The 19192-nt window shown below is 39.0% G+C and overlaps 1 protein-coding gene across 5 annotated transcripts; it reads right to left on the reverse strand.

Moving 5' to 3' along the window:
- Positions 1-2062: 2062 nt before the first annotated feature.
- On the reverse strand, positions 2063-16110 carry LOC119483701 (ATP-dependent RNA helicase DDX3X-like). Of its 5 annotated transcripts, none has more exons than XM_037762078.1 (19): positions 15764-16110; positions 12780-12831; positions 11797-11856; positions 11375-11578; positions 10653-10755; positions 10121-10243; positions 9105-9204; positions 8870-9005; positions 8666-8763; positions 8322-8420; positions 8070-8230; positions 7775-7919; positions 7429-7573; positions 6539-6589; positions 4499-4680; positions 4256-4373; positions 3953-4106; positions 3724-3848; positions 2063-3544 (listed from the first exon to the last, which is right to left on the reverse strand). In XM_037762078.1, the coding sequence occupies exons 1-19, from the start codon at positions 15806-15808 to the stop codon at positions 3465-3467; spliced, it is 2181 nt and encodes a 726-aa protein (XP_037618006.1). In that variant the 5' UTR covers positions 15809-16110; the 3' UTR covers positions 2063-3464. The 5 variants fall into 5 exon arrangements, with proteins under 5 accessions (XP_037618006.1, XP_037618005.1, XP_037618003.1 ...); XM_037762077.1 differs by having other exon boundaries at positions 4499-4704; positions 11797-11853; positions 15764-16108; XM_037762075.1 differs by having other exon boundaries at positions 4499-4704; positions 15764-16108.
- Between the last annotated feature and the right edge of the window lie 3082 nt (positions 16111-19192).

Raw genomic sequence — 19192 nt, forward strand, 5'->3', positions numbered from 1 at the left:
TTAATTGGTAAATCAATTATCGGTTTAGGCATGTGTAAACACACGTAAATAATACCTCTAAAGAATAAATGTGTTCAAATTGCCCACTGAGCTAAGCTCGCCAGACACTGCCTGGTCCAACGTCGAGTGATCAAACGGGATTTTCTGCACAACAAGTGTTGTTTCACTTGTAATTCACATTCTTTCTCACTGGAGATTCTTCTCTTTTTGTTTTTTTAAGAACTATTTACATTTAATCTATATTTTCACTTAAGTTGTTCATGTAAACAAAACAAATTAAGACCCTGATGACAAGTAATTGTCCCCACCAGGTAGCAACAGAGCATCTTTATTATTCTGCCGCAGTGGAGCTATTGGACATCTAACCACTGGACCGTCCAAACGTACAGTGGAGTTTCCTTTTTAGACGTTCAATCAGGGGTGAAACATGGACGTCTGGTTCCACAGCGGGGATCGAGCGGGGCTAACCACGGATCGGGCATTGAACGCATCACAAAAATGTGATCTTCTTACATGTACAAAGATGTTCAATTTGGTTTGGCCACTTTTTCCACTAGCACATTTTATCCTGTCCTATTTTAACTACACAGACAGAAGTAGCGTAGAGGAACGATGATCTGTTGAATGAATAGTAAGAATACGAGCGTATGCAAGCTTAGAAGCTCTATTTGCTGTGTGAGAGAAATGCTAAAATTGGACTTAAGGAGATGGCATCACAAGTGATCAAGAGGTGTTTGGAGATCACATATTACAGGCAGACAGGACATGGTTAAAATGTGCTACGGAGTTGAGGCATTACATCCTGTGGAAAGCCCTGGCTGTCCCCGCTGTGGCATGGGTTAGGCTCTTTACTTTTTATCCCTGATCTTAAAAAGACCTAACGAATAAACTGGAATGACTTATTTTAGAGAAGACTCTTCATGTAACTCTCCAGGATAGAGTGAGCGAGAAAACTTTTTGAACTCTTTAAGCCTTTTTTTTTTTTGTTAGTTGTGTATTCCCCCTTGAAAGAAGCTTTTGGCAAACAAGGGGTTCAATGTTTGTGGTGGAAGCGGAGCCCGGTTTCCCAGAGAAGCATGGTGCCACTAAAAGAGTCAGCTCGACAGATACAGACACTGATCACATTTGTTGTTTTTCAGCAGCAGACATGCAGTGGTTTTGCTTTTTTCACTGACATTGAAATTATTGCTACGCTTGGAAACATTTAAGTGAAGCTCACTGGGCGTCTAGAGTGCGTCTTAGAAGGTTAAAGAGTGATACGTTTTACTAGTTATTGTAAATCTAATATGGATTTCAGAGTGGCATCAGACTTCTCAGTACAGTGATCATATGGATCGAAAAGCAAGAATCCTTCCTATACAAACGCTGTTTAAATAGGTCGCTTATAGTAATCAAGTAGTCCGCTTACGGTGTTCATTTTGGGTCTTTTCATACATTTGGAAAAACATTTTAAAACTACGTTAGACTGAGATTAATCAAATTTTTGTTTTGTTTTTTGCTTTACTCCCGTTATATTTTGCCTCGCGGACCGTCTGATTTCCAGCAAGATTCATCTGCGTGCACGCTGGAGCTGCAGAGCCGGCCAAAAACGGCAACGCCTGAACAATTGGCAGCGAGCCAGTAAATAGCGAAAGCGGACCGTTTCATTACTTTGTATTCATGTAATAAATATACACGTTAATTACATGGTAATCTGCATGAGAAATGCTGCACAACAACAACACATCTGTTATAATAATCATCCACTTTATAGTGATCAATTTGACCCGGACAGATCGCTATAAGCTGTTTCCACTATATAGTACGTTATGAGGAACATAATCTATATTCATAACCACCAGAGAAGTAACATGACTGCTGCTGCAGTGGCTCTTTCATTTAGTGACTCAATAATTAGTGACAAGATGCCTTTGAGAAACTCAAACTCAAGCTCAAACCAGAGCTGTAGCTGTGACATATAGGTCGATTAGTAGGACTCGGGTTCTCAAAAGCATAAAACCACTTGTTATCTCAGCTCATAAGCTTTTGTTTTTGTTATTAACACAACTTCTTTTGTTGTTTCTTGACCCATTTCAGTCACTCAGGATGAGAGTATATCAAAGGAATATATAAATATGGTTGCAGTGGTAATATGCTTTTGGGAATCAGCTCATCAGAGACCTTCTGACGAATTTGAACTCCAATAGACAGATAAGGAATTGCTTTGAGTTTCCTCATTGCAGTTTTTTTTTTTTTTTTTTTTGCCAAGGTTTGATTTAGTTCAAGCCTAGTTTGTTTCCTTCCAAATATAAATAAAGAAAAACATGTTTAAACCCATACATGACATTAAATACACATTTTTTTTAGTCACAGTTGGCCAATACTTGTAGCCACGTACGTATTATGGCAATTAAAACAACGGAAATAAGAGACAAAGTTCAAATTCTTAAAAGGCACAGTACAGAAACAAATGATCCTCCAGTATGTTTTGTTTCAAACAAAGAAAATGCTGTTTGCTAGCATCATTGCTAATGGGCGTCCCACTGGCTGGGCGTCTCAGTTTGTCCCGCCCCTTGTCCCTTTTGTCTCTGTTAGACATCTTTCTCAGATCTCTGGAAATCAAGACTTCAATACGTTTTTAAAAAGGTGAAAAAAAAAAATATTTCTGTTTCTGTGGCCGCCTTTTATCTATCACGTAAATGGAGACTTCAGCCTGTTCCCATTTTTGAATTTATATGCAGACATATTTTGCTCAGATTTGACATCTTGCCTATCTCTGCGCGATATTTTAGAAAAGTTTTTGGCCGGTGATTTACAACATGGCCATGCGTTACATACAAAGATGACATGTGAGGGTACACAGGACGCCTGGCTGGCTTTGGGTGAATGCAGACAAAAACACAATGAAGCCAAAACTCAAATCTAAAGTGAAAAAATAACTGGATTTACCCCTGCTCTTCTACTTTTGTAGGACTAACTCACTGTAAATATTAAATGTCCATCTAATCTTAGGGGGTTAAAGGAACACCTAGAACTTTCATTCAATTGGTTATTTTCTTCAAGCACTTGCCACAGAGGGAAAATAGTTCAAAACGTCCTCACTGAAACTAAAGGATGTTGCCAGCTGGTAGCTAGCTGGTGTTGAAACATAACCAACTAAAACTGAAGAATCCCTTTATAATGTGGCCTATTGTAAGAGGTGAGATTTACCAGAAATTAAGAAATCAAAAGAAGAAAAAAGATGAGGGACCGTAAAGACGAAGGTGGAGATGGGAAGAACGAGAAAAGAATTAAAAGATCCGAGTGTGTGGGGGATGGAGGGAGGGCTATATAAATGAGTATAAATAGTTTAATAACATGCACGTGGGTTCTTGGGGTTAATGAAGGGGAGGAGATGGATGGGGTGCAGACAACGGTGTGGAGAAAGGAAGGAGGATGAGTGGAAGAGGAAGAAAGAGGGATGAGTAAAGGAGGGAAGGAGGAACCTAGTTGCCCCACCAGTCGACTTGAGAGTGCGAGTAGTTCCCTCCGTAGCCGTCGCTGGTGTAGAAGTTACCGAATCCACCTGAGAGGGAGGAAACAGAAGAGAAGAGTTAACAATGTAAAGGTGTTCCTAATGAATTAAAAGTAACAAGAAACTTCAAGTTGTGTTGCAATTCATTCAAATTTCACTAGTATTGGTATCGACTACTACATTTCTGGTATCGTGACATCACTAGTTATATCCGAAGACCACATCCTCACCTCCTCCGAACCCGCGGGTTGCTCCGTGTCCTCCCTGGTTGCGACCTCCACGTCCTCCAAACCCTCCAGCGGTGCCCCCGGCGGCCGTCTGGCGATAATCACGCGCTCCAAATCCACCAGAGAACCTGGCGGCAGAATCAAATACATTGTTTACATCAAATACAAAGTGAAATTCACTGCATTTGGACACAATATTTACCAGTTAGGAGGAGCCAGAGTGGATGTGTACCTCTTAGAGCGTCCTCTGTTGGTGCTCTTGTGCTGGTGTTCATAGGCCAGGCTCTCAAGCCACGAGGGAACTTCCTGTTTGGCCTCTACTAGGATGTCCAGCAGGTCCTTGGTGATGTTCCCATTTTTATCATTGAAAAACGATGTGGCCAGTCCTACAGGTAAAAAAGGAGTTAGTAATAGTCACAGCTTTTTGTGGGGTGTGGCTCAAAAAAGCTTAGAGTCTTCATGTCCTCATTTTAGAATTATGTAACACACGTGACACAAACTGAATACCATCTACTGACATTAGTTGTAGTCTTACCCAGGTTTCCGACTCGTCCTGTACGTCCGATACGGTGGACATACTCCTCTATGTCGCTGGGCAGGTCAAAGTTAATAACATGTTTCACATTGGAGATGTCCAGACCGCGAGCTGCTACCTGAGTATGCACAAAAGAGAAAGAAAAGGTCACTCACACACATAAACGTTCACATGCAGTGATACTACTATGAGTTTTTGAATGCCAAGAAGAAGAAGAAGAAATGTAATCTTATTTTTACTGACCGCTGTGGCCACCAGAATGGGGCATTTTCCTGATCTGAACTGGCTCAGGGCCTCCTCTCGGTCTCTCTGGGAGCGGTCGCCGTGGATACTGGTGCAGGCGTAGCCCTCCCGATACAGGAAGTCCTCCAAGGCGTCGGCGCCTTTCTTGGTCTCCACAAAAACCAGAGTCAACGAGTCCTTGCCTGGTGAAGGAACAGAAAAGACACCTGAGGTTAATCATTAAGGTGATCTGATAATCCCGGTTGTCGCTGAATTTATGACACAGGCGCTGATTTAAACTCGCTGAGAAAATAGTAACGGCAGGGTTTTTCTGTTTTCAAACCTCAGATTTTGAATACAGAAAAGTCACCAAATCATGAGGAATAATCTCTTAGTGAAGATTATTATCTATACAAAATTAAAACACATATGAAACTTCACACGGGTCTTTCATTGCTCTGAACCCAAGAGATAAACACATCTGATGACCTGGATGACATGGCAAAGTTTCAGACTTCCCATTTCACGTCATGTTGTGGATCTGACTTGTAACTAATGAATTAGGCCTCGATCAGACAGAGCATTTTAGCAGCCTGGGGCGGCTTTTTGTAATCGTTTTAAACGACAGTGAAGCGTTTTGCGTGCTGCTTTTGCAAAGCGCCTCACGTTTATCCGCTCGGTGTGCCTCGCATTTTTCAGGAGCACCAACAAAATATAAATTAAAAGACACAGCAAACTGCAAAAAACGCACTGTCTGGTTGTTCTTTCAGGCCCTGATCGATCAATATTTATACTGAACTAAACATTGATGTCAGCTTGCAAGGAGCTTTGTGACATTTTGATACAATTTAATGTGACACAATCCTAAGTTTTTGACACAAAAAGGCCTTTACACACCGGGAGCGTGACAAATAAACAACGATGCAAAATACTCGACTGTGAATATTATATATCTAGGGCTTTTATTTTGAATTGTAATGTTGTTGTTTCATAAATATAGGTGCAACTCAACCCGTTCCGCACAGCGACATCGGTTGATGCCTTTATTTGCGGTGCAAAAGCCACGTAATATTCACGTTCTGTGTGAAAGTATTCAAGACAAAAAACTGTTCGAAAAAATATGTCGGTGTACAAATTAATCGCACGAAAAAAAATGCCGCTGGTGTGTAACGCCCTTAAGTCTCAATATTCTTTCAGAGAGCTTAAACTCGTGTTATTGTCAGGGAACATAATAACATCTGGATTCCTGCAGCTGGCAAACACAAAAAATCCTTGTTGTCAAAATGTAACACTGGAAATTCACCATCTTACTGCATCTTATTCACTCATTAACCATTTAAAAAAAAGAAGAAGCTGTAGGTGCAAAATATGTTGCATCACACTGACAATCTAGAGATGTAATTCCTTCAGTGTATAATTAAATCATGTCAGTTACTCTTTCAGGTACTGGCAGGTTAAAAGTCTACTGGTGATGCTGTTTCAGCCCCCGGTGTGATACATACATCTTAATAAGATGCACCTTAATTAGTTTGCATTGTTCACATCACATTACATTTTTCTATGAACATAATAGTGCAACAGGCAGCAGGGAGTGCAGTGTGGGAAAAAAAATAATAATAATTATAAGAAACAATAGCTAACAGTACCAGCAGCACTGTGTTGTTGTGACTGGAGCCACTGATGGAAAGAGTTTGGTCATAGTTCTTCCCTCCATGAACATTACTACCTGATTATGAAGTGAACATTTGCCCACGTTAGTATTTAGCTGTTGAGACTCCAAACGTAACCAGACTCTCTCCATCAAGGCTCTGACATGAAGACACCACAGCAACATACTGTACAGAAAAGATGCCACGAAAAACTAACAAAAATAAAAAAAAAATACAACAGGCATGTTTGATTTAAGCTCAGCAATCCGGACCCATGAAATGGTACACGTAACCAAAAATAACCGAATAAACAAAGGAGTCTCTATCCACAGAGAAGAACATCAAAGGGCAAGCAAAATTATTTAAAATATGAAATGACAGATACGATAAGTTTCCCCATTGAGGACCTTACCAGGTTTCTCTATGTTGTCTCCAGTATTGTCCTGTACCTCGCTGGGGATGACTTTGGATAAAACCACACCAAACCACCAACATGTCAACTGCGCTCAATCAGCAGTAGAAAAACCAACTCTATATGTTTGATGATCCTGATGTACCCAACGTTTGCCTCAGCTCACAAAATGTGTTTTACTACCAGAAGAAAATGGCTTGTTTTCCCCCAACAACAAACGTGTCGCTTTAAATGGAAGGAACATAAAATATTTGTTGAAAGTTGCGGAGTGGGAATGACATTTTTTTTTTTTAATGGAACATCCTCACTATTGCCTTCTTGAGGCCAAAAAAAGAATATGTAATTGGATGAAACATCCTTGAGTTGTTTTGCTCAGGGACTCTTGTTAATGCCGACAGACTTTTTCTGGACTCTGAGCATGTTACAGAAAGCGAAAACTGATTTTCTGAACCCTTTCCCATGCTACCTGGAATCACATTTCAGATATTTTTCACTAAAGTAAGTGCTGAAAATAACTATGTGACTAACTATTGGAACTTAAAGGATAAATTTGGTATTTTTCAACATATATTTTGTGTCTAAGTAACTAATGGGGACAACACTTTTTGAAATTGGTCCAGTATTGAGTGAGAACGCAAAGTGTTGTCCACATTACTCACTTAGACACAAAATCATGGGAAACTACGGTTGAAAAATACCAAAGTTATCCTATAACATGAGACACAGGAATGTATTGGCTGAGATGGGAGGACAACAGTATGATAATGGCAAAAGGACTGGGGGAAATAAAACCGCATTGTGTGTATATGTGTGTTAGCAGTAGCTCTAAACCTGCAGTGTTAGGACACATATGAAGGCAATGAGCGGCTATTTTTGTGCGACAGTCTCACCTGTAGCACTGAGCAGGTCCAGGAGGAAAGACCTCTTATCGCTCTCCTCCACCCACACAACTTTCTGAGTGATGTTCTCTGAGGTGGAACCCACTCTGCCCACCGCCAGGAAGATGTACTCCTCTAGGAAATCCCGGGCCAGGATCTGGAGGCGGAGCAGAAATAATACATTTTTAGCATTTGAGGTGCCGTTTACACTGACATTAATGCTTATAGCCCTTGCTTTGCTTTTCCCTTTCAGTAATACTTCATTCATGTGCGTTAGCCACCCAAAAAACTTTATTTCAATGCTACGTCAGTGCAAAACAAAAGCTTATTCAAATCATTTGGAGTACTGCAAATGTACCTGGATCTCTTTAGGAAAGGTTGCGCTGAACATCATGGTTTGTCGGATGCCTTTGTGCGGCATGGTGTCTTGTTCAACAATGCGTCTTATCTGTGGTTCAAATCCCATGTCCAACATGCGATCTGCCTCATCCAGGACCAGGTAGCTGAAGTGAAGAGGACACAGACGAAGAGGTTATAGCCTTTAAAATAAAACTAAAACCCAATATTTATACAATATATCTCATTCTAAAAGACCAGTGATATTAAATTGAGCCGGTCCTTGAAAGAAATCCCTAATTTTATCCCTGTCTTACGTGCAGTAGTCCAGTCCAATCTTGCCCCTCTCCATCATGTCCACCAGTCTCCCGGGTGTGGCCACCAGCAGGTGGCATCCTCTCTCCAGATCTCTGATCTGCTGGCCGATGTCTGCTCCTCCATACACAACACAGGGACGCACTCTGGAGCGGTAGGAAAACTACAGACAAGAGCGACAAGGTTGAAGAAATACATGGATACATGTTTGTCCAGATTCCATGCTATGCTTATGTGTTTGTGTGTGTTTATACCTTCCTGGCTTCATCATATATCTGCAGTGCCAGTTCTCTGGTTGGAGCCAACACCAGTGAGATGGGGAAGTGCTTACGACGCCCATACTTTCCATTATCCTGTAATACAATGACAACACAACATTTCACTAACAATAGTCGATGTTTGTTTTTGTTTTTTCAGCACAGTGAAGTCAAGGATTCACAGCAGGGAGTGCATGGTTTCAGCTGACAAAAAATTCTGCATGTCTAAACATAAATGTAGCAAAGGTTATCTGCTTTAAAACAAAAACTTTTTACTGTGGATGTAGCCTTAGTTCATTTTAGAACCTTGAGGAAATAAAGTGCCATTATTTTTTTCTTACCTGTCCAGATGCTTTAGCTGCGTTAAGAGCTTCTCCTGGTCCATCAGTGTAGATCTGGCTGAGAATGGGCAACAGGAACGCCGCGGTCTTCCCAGAACCTACAGACACAAAGCCAACCTTGTCCATCTCCACGTGCATTCAGCATCATTTCATAGTATTATCTCAAGAGGTTTCTAGAGATATGGTGTACTGTGTGTGTCCTACCTGTCTGTGCGCAGGCCATGAGGTCTCGCTTCGACTTCACAATAGGAATGGCGTATTTCTGGACAGGCGTCGGTCTGGTGTAGCGACTCAGAGCAATGTTACCTATGACAATCTCACCCATGTCCACATCTGTGAACTACACAGCACACACACAATCAAACACACAATCAAACACATGTATTAAATGATGCAGCTGATTTATCATATAACATTGTAGTGAAGAACAGCAGCTTACACTGTCAATGTGGTGAGGGCAGTTCTGTCCTGTGGCCTCAACAGGAATGTCATCGTATTTCTCAAAGTTAATCCCAGTGTTACTGCCGGAGAACAGCTCACTGCAGAGGAACAGAGCAGGAGAACAGACAGGCACTTTAACAATGATTTACAATAATAAAAACAATATGTCTTGGTATAATTATTGTGATCTTAAATGAATGTCACTCACTGCTATTCAATTGTTTGGCAGATTTTTAAACCAGTGATTATTTTCACCATCAACGAATTTGCCAATTATTTTCTTGATTAATCATTTGGTCCATGAAATATAAAAAAATTGGTGAAAAATCAACAACGCTTCACCGATATTGTAGATCTCAAATAGATGTGATATCGATTCTGGCACCCAGCAACACATCAAGATGACATTTTCGATGTGTAACTTTAGCCTGCTACTCTTCGGTGCGTTGTGTTTGCCTCCAATCGTTCCTTTGTTTTGCCTCAAGCTAACCCCGTGATGTAATCACGCCGGTCAACTGTAAAACAGTCTATATAAACAAATACAACATCTAACACAGAGAAAAGCAGGAAGTCCTCAAAATTGGGAAGAGTTGCCAATCAATTTTCTGTCGATCAACTAATTGATGAATAGTTTCAGCTCCTGTGATTTTGGTAATTCTCACTTGACTTTCAGGACAATAACAGACATAGTTTGAGTGACGCTTCCTTTCTGGTATACTGTCAATACTGTGATGTAAGACTGGAGTCTTGTTACTGTACAATACATTACAAGCTTTGAAGGATAAAGTGACAAAGTTTCTAGCTGAAATGAACAATTGACATTTTTAAGAGTGTGTTCCAAAAATCCAACTAGTCATTATGTTATTCTATGACCCAATAGAACCTCAAAAATAAGGCATAAATTGTCTAATGTTGATTTTACAACCCTTCAATCATGATGCCTGCTTCCAGTACAAACCAGATAATTGTTACCATCTGACATTTCCTGTAGTAAAAGTAAAGGCACAGACTCACTGTTCAAGGCGTTCGTTACGTGGCGTTGGTTTGGACCAGTCTCCTTCTTCTCTGGGCTCCTCCACCCAGCGGCTGTTTCCTCCTCCTCCTCCTCCTCCGCCACCGAATCCACCATGATCAAACCTGAGCACGACACAAAGACAATGATACAAGATGAGAGATGCTGCTACAATGGTTTACGAAGTCTACAAATCACACTACTCTAGATGACTGTAGTTTTTAATTGTATACTATGCATTTTTGCATTTTTGGAATGGCCACTTTGCCTCACACTATTGCTTCTAGCTCCCTCTGTTGGCAGCCGGCAGGCAACAGCCATTAATCAACTATGATATATGAAGTAACACTACACGTTTATTTTTATCCAACAGCAAGACAGCTTAACACACACGAAACGATCACATGATGTTAACCTTTTGTTTTCATGTAGAACTTGGCTCTTTAGCATGAAGTTGTTTCAGTACAGTGACAAAAGAAAAACAAAGACAGTGACAGCAGTAATTCAGTCTATCTCTGTGTCTCATTTCCTTACCTTCCTCTGTTAGCATTGCCTCTGTCATTGAAGAATGCTGACTTCCCTCGGTTGTTCCCAAAACTGCCATAGGCGTCTTTGGCAGTGTTCCAGCCGCCTGCGTCTGACAGGAGAATAAACACAAATGTAGTTGAGTAGTTTTATGTTATCTGGAGATCTTACACTATAGACAAAATAGGCTTTTAAAAGGTCCAATGTGTAGGATCTGGCAGTATCTAGCGGTGAGGTGAGGAGTATGCAACCAACTGAAGCATCTCCTATTAGTTGGAGAGCTACTGTGGTCGACGCGAAAACGTGAAAGGCCCTCTTTAGAGCCATTTGTTGTAAGAGTAACGTAGGTCCTTTGGAGCAGAGCCAGTGCTTAGAGTGTGTGTGTGTGTGTACGAGGGAAGTGAAGTGGAGAAGCAAGAGAGAGAGAGAGCAGTGGCGTCGGGAGCGAGTAACGTTATCGACTCCGGCCCAAGCAGGAAAAGTTAACAGAGTTTGGTTTGCCTGTTCTGGTCTACTGTAGAAACGTGGCGGTGCAACATGGCGTACTCCGTGGAGAGGACACACTCCCTATGTAGATACAAACGGCTATTTCTAAATTAATGAAAACACAACGATTCTTATTATCAGGTGAATATACACTAAAGAAATATCGTATTCCATTTCTGCCAATAGATCCCCCTAATTGTTACACAACGGTCCTTTAAGTTTCGTGCCGTAAAATCAAATCTCACCTTTAGTTTCGTAGCCACCGAAGGCCATTGGCTGTGCTGGGTTGATGGGGTTGAAAGCTCCGCCCCTGTTGCCGCGGTAACCTCCTCCGACGCCACCTCGACCCCTCTCCATGCGAGGCGGGCCGCGGTTGAAAGTGTTGCCGCCGCCCATGCGGTTGTCATGGTAGCCGTTAACAAAGTTGTTGCGCCCCCCGTCCCAACCATCTGCAGAGGGAGAGAAGGACAATAATCAAACAATAACAATTAGTATCCAAGAACACCATGTGTGCAGGATTATTACTCATCACTGCTGGGAAAGCGCTACTGAGACATACTGGTAACATACGGATGAGTGATGTTATGGAATATGTAATAACAACAAAATGAACAGCAGTGGATGGGAGCAAAAATAGAGTTTAGCAGAAGTTCAGAGAGGAACTTACAGTTGGCTGCGGGCGCTATGGTGTAGCCACCCGGTCGACCAGCAGCAAAGGCATTTCCTGCTGGACAGGAGGACAGTGTTTCAGTTGTGGTTTTTATCTGTACCAAATGCACTTGATAAAAGGTACCCTGTGGAGTTTCTGACCCCTTGTAGCATTATGGAGCCATGTTTTTCCAAGTGGGTCCCCATTTTGTTCGTATCGTGCATGCATACTTCAGCACACAAGTTTGCGGGCGCCGGTTTCACACTAATCCACTGATCAACAGCAGTAATGTATTTGTGCAAAGACACGTAGCGATGCACCAGCAAAGGCACGGAAGAAGGCGGCTGATAGCTAGCTATCTAACAACGCTAAATATTCAGAATAAATAAATTGTTTTATGAGGAAGGAAATACTCTCGAGGATTCACACAATGTATTTTTGGTGAGTAAGACTAAATGTAAACATAACTTTGGTTTGTTTACTAGAAAACTCCACAGGACAGCTTTAACTTGATGCTACACACCATTTTTAGAAGCGTCTTTGTTCCGTAAATGTGGAGGAATGTATCGCCCTGCAGACAGAGAGAGAAGTGTCCAACATCATTCAATGAATGATTAGACTTTAAGGACTTGATTTTAAATGATCAAAACCTTTTGAAGCACCCCCAACATCCACTGAACTATGGTGCATATCTGAAACTAGAAACTATGGAAAGCCAATATATATTTCCAGTTTTTCGTGCCTCTATGACACCTTTAAACCGTACTAAATTGCTGTTATCAGTGAACAGATTAGTTTTAATTTTTAAAGGAGTTTTATGTTGTAGTATCTCTATCACATAGTGAATATTCCCTATCCTTCCCAATTTATTCTCTGTGGAGTACCTCCTTGTTTGCGCCCTTATTACCATAGTTTACTACGTTTGGAGGTAAAAACGTTCAGGTTTGTGAGTGTCTATGCACATGAGTAAAAGAAAATGAGAAGTTGCAACGGCTGCTTACGGTTAGGGCCTCCACCTTGTCCATCTGCTGCACTCAAGTCTAGGACAGCGAGCTGGAGAAACAGACACAAATAGTCAGAAAAACATTTTCAGCAGAACAAACTATCTAGCCTTGTTCTACATGTTTGAGTCCAGAAAACACTTCTTCTTGCAGCAGGTAACACCAAAACCTGCTGTCTACGTGAAAACTAAAGCAAGCAATGCATTTTTTGTTCATCCATCAGAGTAAGCGATGTGAAAGCTTTGCTTTACACACACTAGACATGCTGAACTGTTCAGATTCAAAGGAAGATGACACAGAAATGGTTATAACTTTTTTTTCCATTTCAGCACTAGACAACTCTGCACACTAGTTAAAAAAAAATATTTGACTATAATGGTGATGTCTGCACACAGCTGGTCTGAGATCACAACAAATGATAGCGAATTCTACACGTTGTATGGGAATGTCCAGGAGGTTTAGATTTTTGGGGGAATGTTATTGGTACCCCAACAGGGGTACAACTACCAATGGGGAAAGGGCTTTTGCATATTCTGCACCCTCAGCCTGGAATTTGCTCCAAAATGACCTAAAAATCAAGGAGCTAGTATCATTCAATATTTTTAAATCTTAAATAAAGGCTTTAGAAGCAGACTATGGCATGCCAATGTTTTTAGCCCCCTTGTTGTGGCTTTAGATAGTTGTCTTTTAATGCAAATTTTAGTGCTTTTGAATTGTATTTTATCTCTATTTGTGTCTGCAACTTTGTGTTCTTGCTGCTGACCGTCTTGGCCAGGTCTCCCTTGGGAAAAAAGGTTCTTAATCTCAATGGGATTAACCTGGTTGAATAAAGGTTTAGAACTGAGTGAAAATGTTCAATATGTAATCTGCAACCTGTTGTTTTGTCTGTAATTTGTTGGTGTTACAATAATGGTTGCAACAACAAATGATAGCAAAGTGATGAGAGGCAATAGATGTGATGTGCAGCTTTGGATGTTTTCTATCTAGGAACAGAATCTCTGTCTTGATGCACTTCTGCAGCAACATTTAGTGAACTAATTGATTACTCCATAAAAAAACCTTCCCAGTGCAGCTTTTTTTTGCATCCTTCCTGCACAAAAAATGATACATAATTAATTTAAATGATGTGCATCCAACGATCTATTAGACATTTTGCAAATTAGACCAACAACAGAGGACATACAGTACTTTTACTGTTGCCATCCAAAGTGTCTGACCAGTCAGACACACAGCTACACTACGTTGCTAGTGACGCAGAAGAAATGAGCATTTTGTTTTTTTTAAAGCAAACTATGCAATGCTGCGTATGATGTGAGAGAAAGCCAGTGAACTGTCAAACACCCGCATTGTTTGTGTGTGTCAGCTACCATCTCTGCATACCTCCATTTTATTATTGTATCAAGCCTGCAAGACAAACGCAGTGAAGATAATAGTTCATGGGTGCGTTGCATGTGTTCACACGGAGGAGCCGACGGACACCAATTGCTCATTTAGCTCGACCCCTTTTCTAAGCTAACTACTAGTTTTAACATTTTTTTCTTTCTTTTTTTAACAATGTCTTTATTGTTTTTTTTTGTTTTACAAACATCAGCATTATTATGCAATATATTCAATACAGGATTTTACTTTAACAAACATAACATACCCCACACACCCACATAAACAGAAAATAAATATATAGAAAATAAATAATAAATTAAATAGAAAATATTTTCAGAAAACAATAATCCATTCCCTTCTGAGGGTTTATACCACTATTGTGAATTTTTATCTTAATTATTCCTCCTGTAGAAGCTCACCAATATCACTACTTTTTTTATGAAATCATTAAATGATTTCCGTATTTCCTCATAAACACCCAGTTTGTTTTGCAAGGTATATGTTATTTATTTATATTTCTGTGTGACACAGATTAAAGGTAATAATTATAGTTAGAATAATTATAAATAATTATTGTTAGGAAAATTGAATTAGAGTATATCTATGGCTCAATAAGGAAGCTGGTTAATAATTAACTTATGGAGAAGGGGTGGGATTAAATAAGTTTATACTTCTTCTCACTCCTTTTCAATTTTCAAGTGTTGACAATTTATTTTTCTTATGCTTTTCATTGTATGTAAATACTACTTGTTTCTGACTGTCCACTTGTTGGTATGATCATTCTTTGTCTTTATTTTTTTCTTTATTTGTTTACTTATTTTTTATTTTATTTTTGTATCTTACATGTTCGAAATACATTTTGAAATGAAAAAAAAAATGTTATTCTCTCCATTGACTGTATGTAAATACTACTTGTTTCTGACTGTTCACTTGTTGGTATGATCTTTCTCTTTTTCTTTATTTTCTTTATTTCTTTATTTTAAATTTTGAAATGAAAAAAACATGTTTTATTCTCTCCATTGACATACATTGTGTCATATTTTTTATTTATTTATGTTTTAACAGTTCTTAAATCATTTTTGGACAATTTATGCTTTTCATTGTATGTAAATACTACTTGTTTCTGACTGTCCACTTGTTGGTATGATCATTCTCTTTTTCTTTATTTTATTTTTGTATTCTACATGTTCAAAATACATTTTGAATAAAACAAAATTAAAATAACAAAATATAAATTTAAAAATATATTATTTTATAAATAATAAAATAATAAAAATGTTATTCTCTCCATTGACATACATTGTGCCCTATTTTTTAATGTTTTAACAAATCATTTTTGGACATCTCTTTAATAATGTAGCACACATATAGCTATAATCCAGTTAAAGAACCAATATTGTGTCCACATCGCTCCGCCCTCCGCAGCCACTCTCTGCTCACACGCGGGTGTATAAATGATGCGCACCCAACGCTGCTAGCTACTAGCTCGATAGCATCTCGTTAGCGTTAGCGGCTAGCCGGCAAGCTAACACGTATCCTCACCATTATAACACTTTACATCAACACACGCTGTTAGACACATGGAAGTGAAGCTTCACGCTTACCTGCTGCTCTAGACCGTGGACATTTTCGACGGCCACATGACTCATAACTATTGAATATGGAGGAAAAATGTTGTCGTTGAAAGAAGGACCTCTTTGTTAGCCGGGTTTCTGATGTGTTATCTTCTCCTCTCGTTTCCGTGGTTACCGGCTCAGATGACAGCTGTTTGAGTGGTTTTAACAGCGAAATGTAGCTTTGTAAGATGCTAATCTTGAATTTTACGTGATGATAAATTCCTGTATTTTTAGCTACGAGGATGCAAACTCAGCTGATGTGTGTCGAGGTTTAGCTGGAGCTGAGATGAAGCTCGTCATGCACTTAGTTAAGTCAGACCGGATGCAGCCGAGAACAACATCCGGTAAGCGCCAAAATAAAAGTCCGAAATGAATGAATGACTTTATTTCGAACATATAATAAATAAAAACAGATACAAAATAATAACAAACAAAACAAGAGTTATAGTGTCCGAAAAGGAGTAGGTAGAAGAAAAACTTATATTACCCTACCCCTTTCTCACTTCTCCTCTATTAACTCATATATCATAGATAATATAATATAATATAAAAACTATCCCAGATTTATTTACATCCCAAGTTGAATATATGAACAGCATCCCAAGTTTACAATGAAAAGCATAAATTGTCCATAAATAATTTAAGAACTTTTAAAACATTAAAAAAAAAATATGGCACAATGTATGTCAATGGAGAGAATAAAAAATGTTTTTTTCATTTCAAAATTTAAAATAAAGAAATAAAGAAAATAAAAAATAAAGAAAAAGAGAATGATCATACCAACAAGTGAACAGTCAGAAACAAGTAGTATTTACATACAGTCAATGGAGAGAATAACATTTTTTTTTTCATTTCAAAATGTATTTCGAACATGTAAGATACAAAAATAAAATAAAATAAAAAATAAGTAAACAAATAAAGACAAAGAATGATCATACCAACAAGTGGACAGTCAGAAACAAGTAGTATTTACATACAATGAAAAGCATAAGAAAAATAAATTGTCAACACTTGAAAATTGAAAAGGAGTGAGAAGAAGTATAATCGTATTTAATCCAACACACAAATACATCCGGAGTTAAAAAGTATATAACCAACCTTTAACACAACTCTTCTTCAACCATATACCTCCCAAAAATATCTTTCTTGTATAGCTTTTTAAATTGATTTATATTTGTGCTCCCCTTCAACCCATCACCTAACCCATTCCACAAATCCACCCCACAAACTGAAATACACATACTCTTCTTAAAATAAAATAAAATAAAATAAAAGTCAACAACCATGAGTAACATGTTGCTGTATGTGTGCCACATATAATTACATATGTATGATATGATTAATATTTGGATTAATTCAATAAATTCATGCTATATTATGTTTCCTATATGTGCAAAACAATGCAATTAAATCAGAATCAGTGTCGTGTTTATTGCCAGGTGTAAGAGGTATACACTAGGAATTTGTTTTGGTTTTGTTGATGCTAATAAGCAGTGTAATAACAAAAGAATAGATAAAAACGTTAGAATAAAAGTATACAATATACCAATATACAATATACAAAATAAGCTATAAACAAAAATAAACATGATATAAACAGATAGTGCAAACAATCAGGTACCAGAGGGAGAGAGAGAGGGATACCGTAGGGGGATGGTAGTGTGTGTGTGTGTGTGTGTGTGTGTGTGTGTGTGTGTGTGTGTGTGTGTGTGTGTATAGACGAAATAGGCGTTTAAAAGGTCCAATGTGTAGGATCTGGCAGTATCTAGCGGTGAGGTGAGGAGTATGCAACCAACTGAAGCATCTCCAATTAGTTGAAGAGCTACTGTGGTCGACGCGAAAACGTGAAAGGCCCTCTTTAGAGCCATTTGTTGTAAGAGTAACGTAGGTCCTTTGGAGCAGATCCAGTGCTTAGAGTGTGTGTGTGTGTGTGTGTGAGTGAGGGAGGGAGAGACAGTCACATGTGGGCGGAGGGGCTGTTGGAGAGCCCCACTGCCATGGGAAAAAACTGTCTCTATGGCGTGAGGTTTTGGTCCTGATGGACCTTATCCTCCTGCCAGATGGCAGAGTCTGGAAGAGATGGTGTCCGGGATGGGAGGGGTCAGCCACAATCTCTCCTGCCCTCCTCAAGGTCCTTGAAGTGTACAGCTCCTGGAGGGAGGGAAGGTTGCAGCCGATCGCCTTCTCTGCATCTGTGCAAATGTGACTCCACAAGCGTTCAAAACTCAAAGACTAGTCAATTTGAACTGATATCTGGTGCATGTAGTCTTTTACCATATGCTTAAAATTTCACAGTCCTTTATATAAAAATAAAATAAATATTTCAATATCAACTTAAAGTGTCTCCTCAGAGCTTATGAAGAACTGAACATATATGATGATGACCCCTAGACCTACTATGGAAGAGTGCAGTCTTAATATTATTTATTTATGCATTTCTTCTTTGTTCCTTTAATTATTTTCTACCCCCTCTTTTATTTTTATTATATTATTATTTTTTATAATTTAAGTTATCTTTCCTATCCAATTGTGCCTTGTATGTTAGAAGTATTGTGTTTAGATTATAATGCCTTAATGCTTGTAAATTAATTATCTTCAATAAAAATAATAAAAAAATAAATAATAATAATAATAATTTCCTTACTTCCGGTTCGCCTCTGGCTAACACTGCCTACCTTGACCAAATGTTATTAATCCAAAAACCGCGAGACTTGCAGTTTCTCGCGATATCGCCACGAGTATAGATTCTCAGTTGTCTCTTTTCCATTTTCACTTGCCTCTTGAAAGTTTCATCAATTTTTCATATAAATATAAATATTTTATATGATATTCCTGTATCAGTCTGCACACTATACATTGTACTCCAAACTCCATTCAAAATACTTTATATTCAAGCTATTTCATAAAATAAGATAAGATAAGATGAACCTTTATTAATCACCGGGGGGAAATTCAGGTGTCAAAGCAGCAAAGCACAGATACAGAGGTACAGGTGTACAAAAAGATTATAAAACAATAAATAGATATACAGAATATACATAGTGAATGGACATAGTGAATTGACATAGCGTGTATCGTCCGTCAATAAAAAAATGTAGTGCACAATAAATAGATGTAATATGTGCAGTCTATAAAATGGTATATGGGATGTAGTGTAAAGTAAGTTTAAAGTTTAAAGTTCACCAGTGGTTAGGAGAGGTGGTTGCAGGCAGTGCAGGCATGACCACCGTCAGGCGGGGGCAAAGGGTACAGCTGTCCCCGGGCCCAAGGCCAGGGGGGCCCAAAGCCTGGGTCATGCAAAGGTCTATGGTTGACCCTTAAATGGGATCAAGAACAACACTTAACTTACTGACCTATATCACTGACAGTGCAAGTTAAATATATTTACATGATAAATAAATATACTGGTATCATTAA

The sequence above is a fragment of the Sebastes umbrosus genome, chromosome 24 (genome assembly GCF_015220745.1).
Source record: "Sebastes umbrosus isolate fSebUmb1 chromosome 24, fSebUmb1.pri, whole genome shotgun sequence".
Classification (NCBI taxonomy): Eukaryota; Metazoa; Chordata; class Actinopteri; order Perciformes; family Sebastidae; genus Sebastes; species Sebastes umbrosus.

Coding starts and splice junctions, on each gene's coding strand:
- LOC119483701 (XM_037762075.1), bottom strand. CDS start 15,808: ATGAGTCATGTGGCCGTCGAAAATGTCCACGGTCTAGAGCAGCAG. Junction 11,857..12,779: donor ACAAGGTGGAGGCCCTAACC/GTAAGCAGCCGT, acceptor CCTCCTGTCCAG/CAGGAAATGCCTTTGCTGCT. Junction 6,590..7,428: donor GGACCTGCTCAGTGCTACAG/GTGAGACTGTCG, acceptor TTTTATCCAAAG/TCATCCCCAGCGAGGTACAG.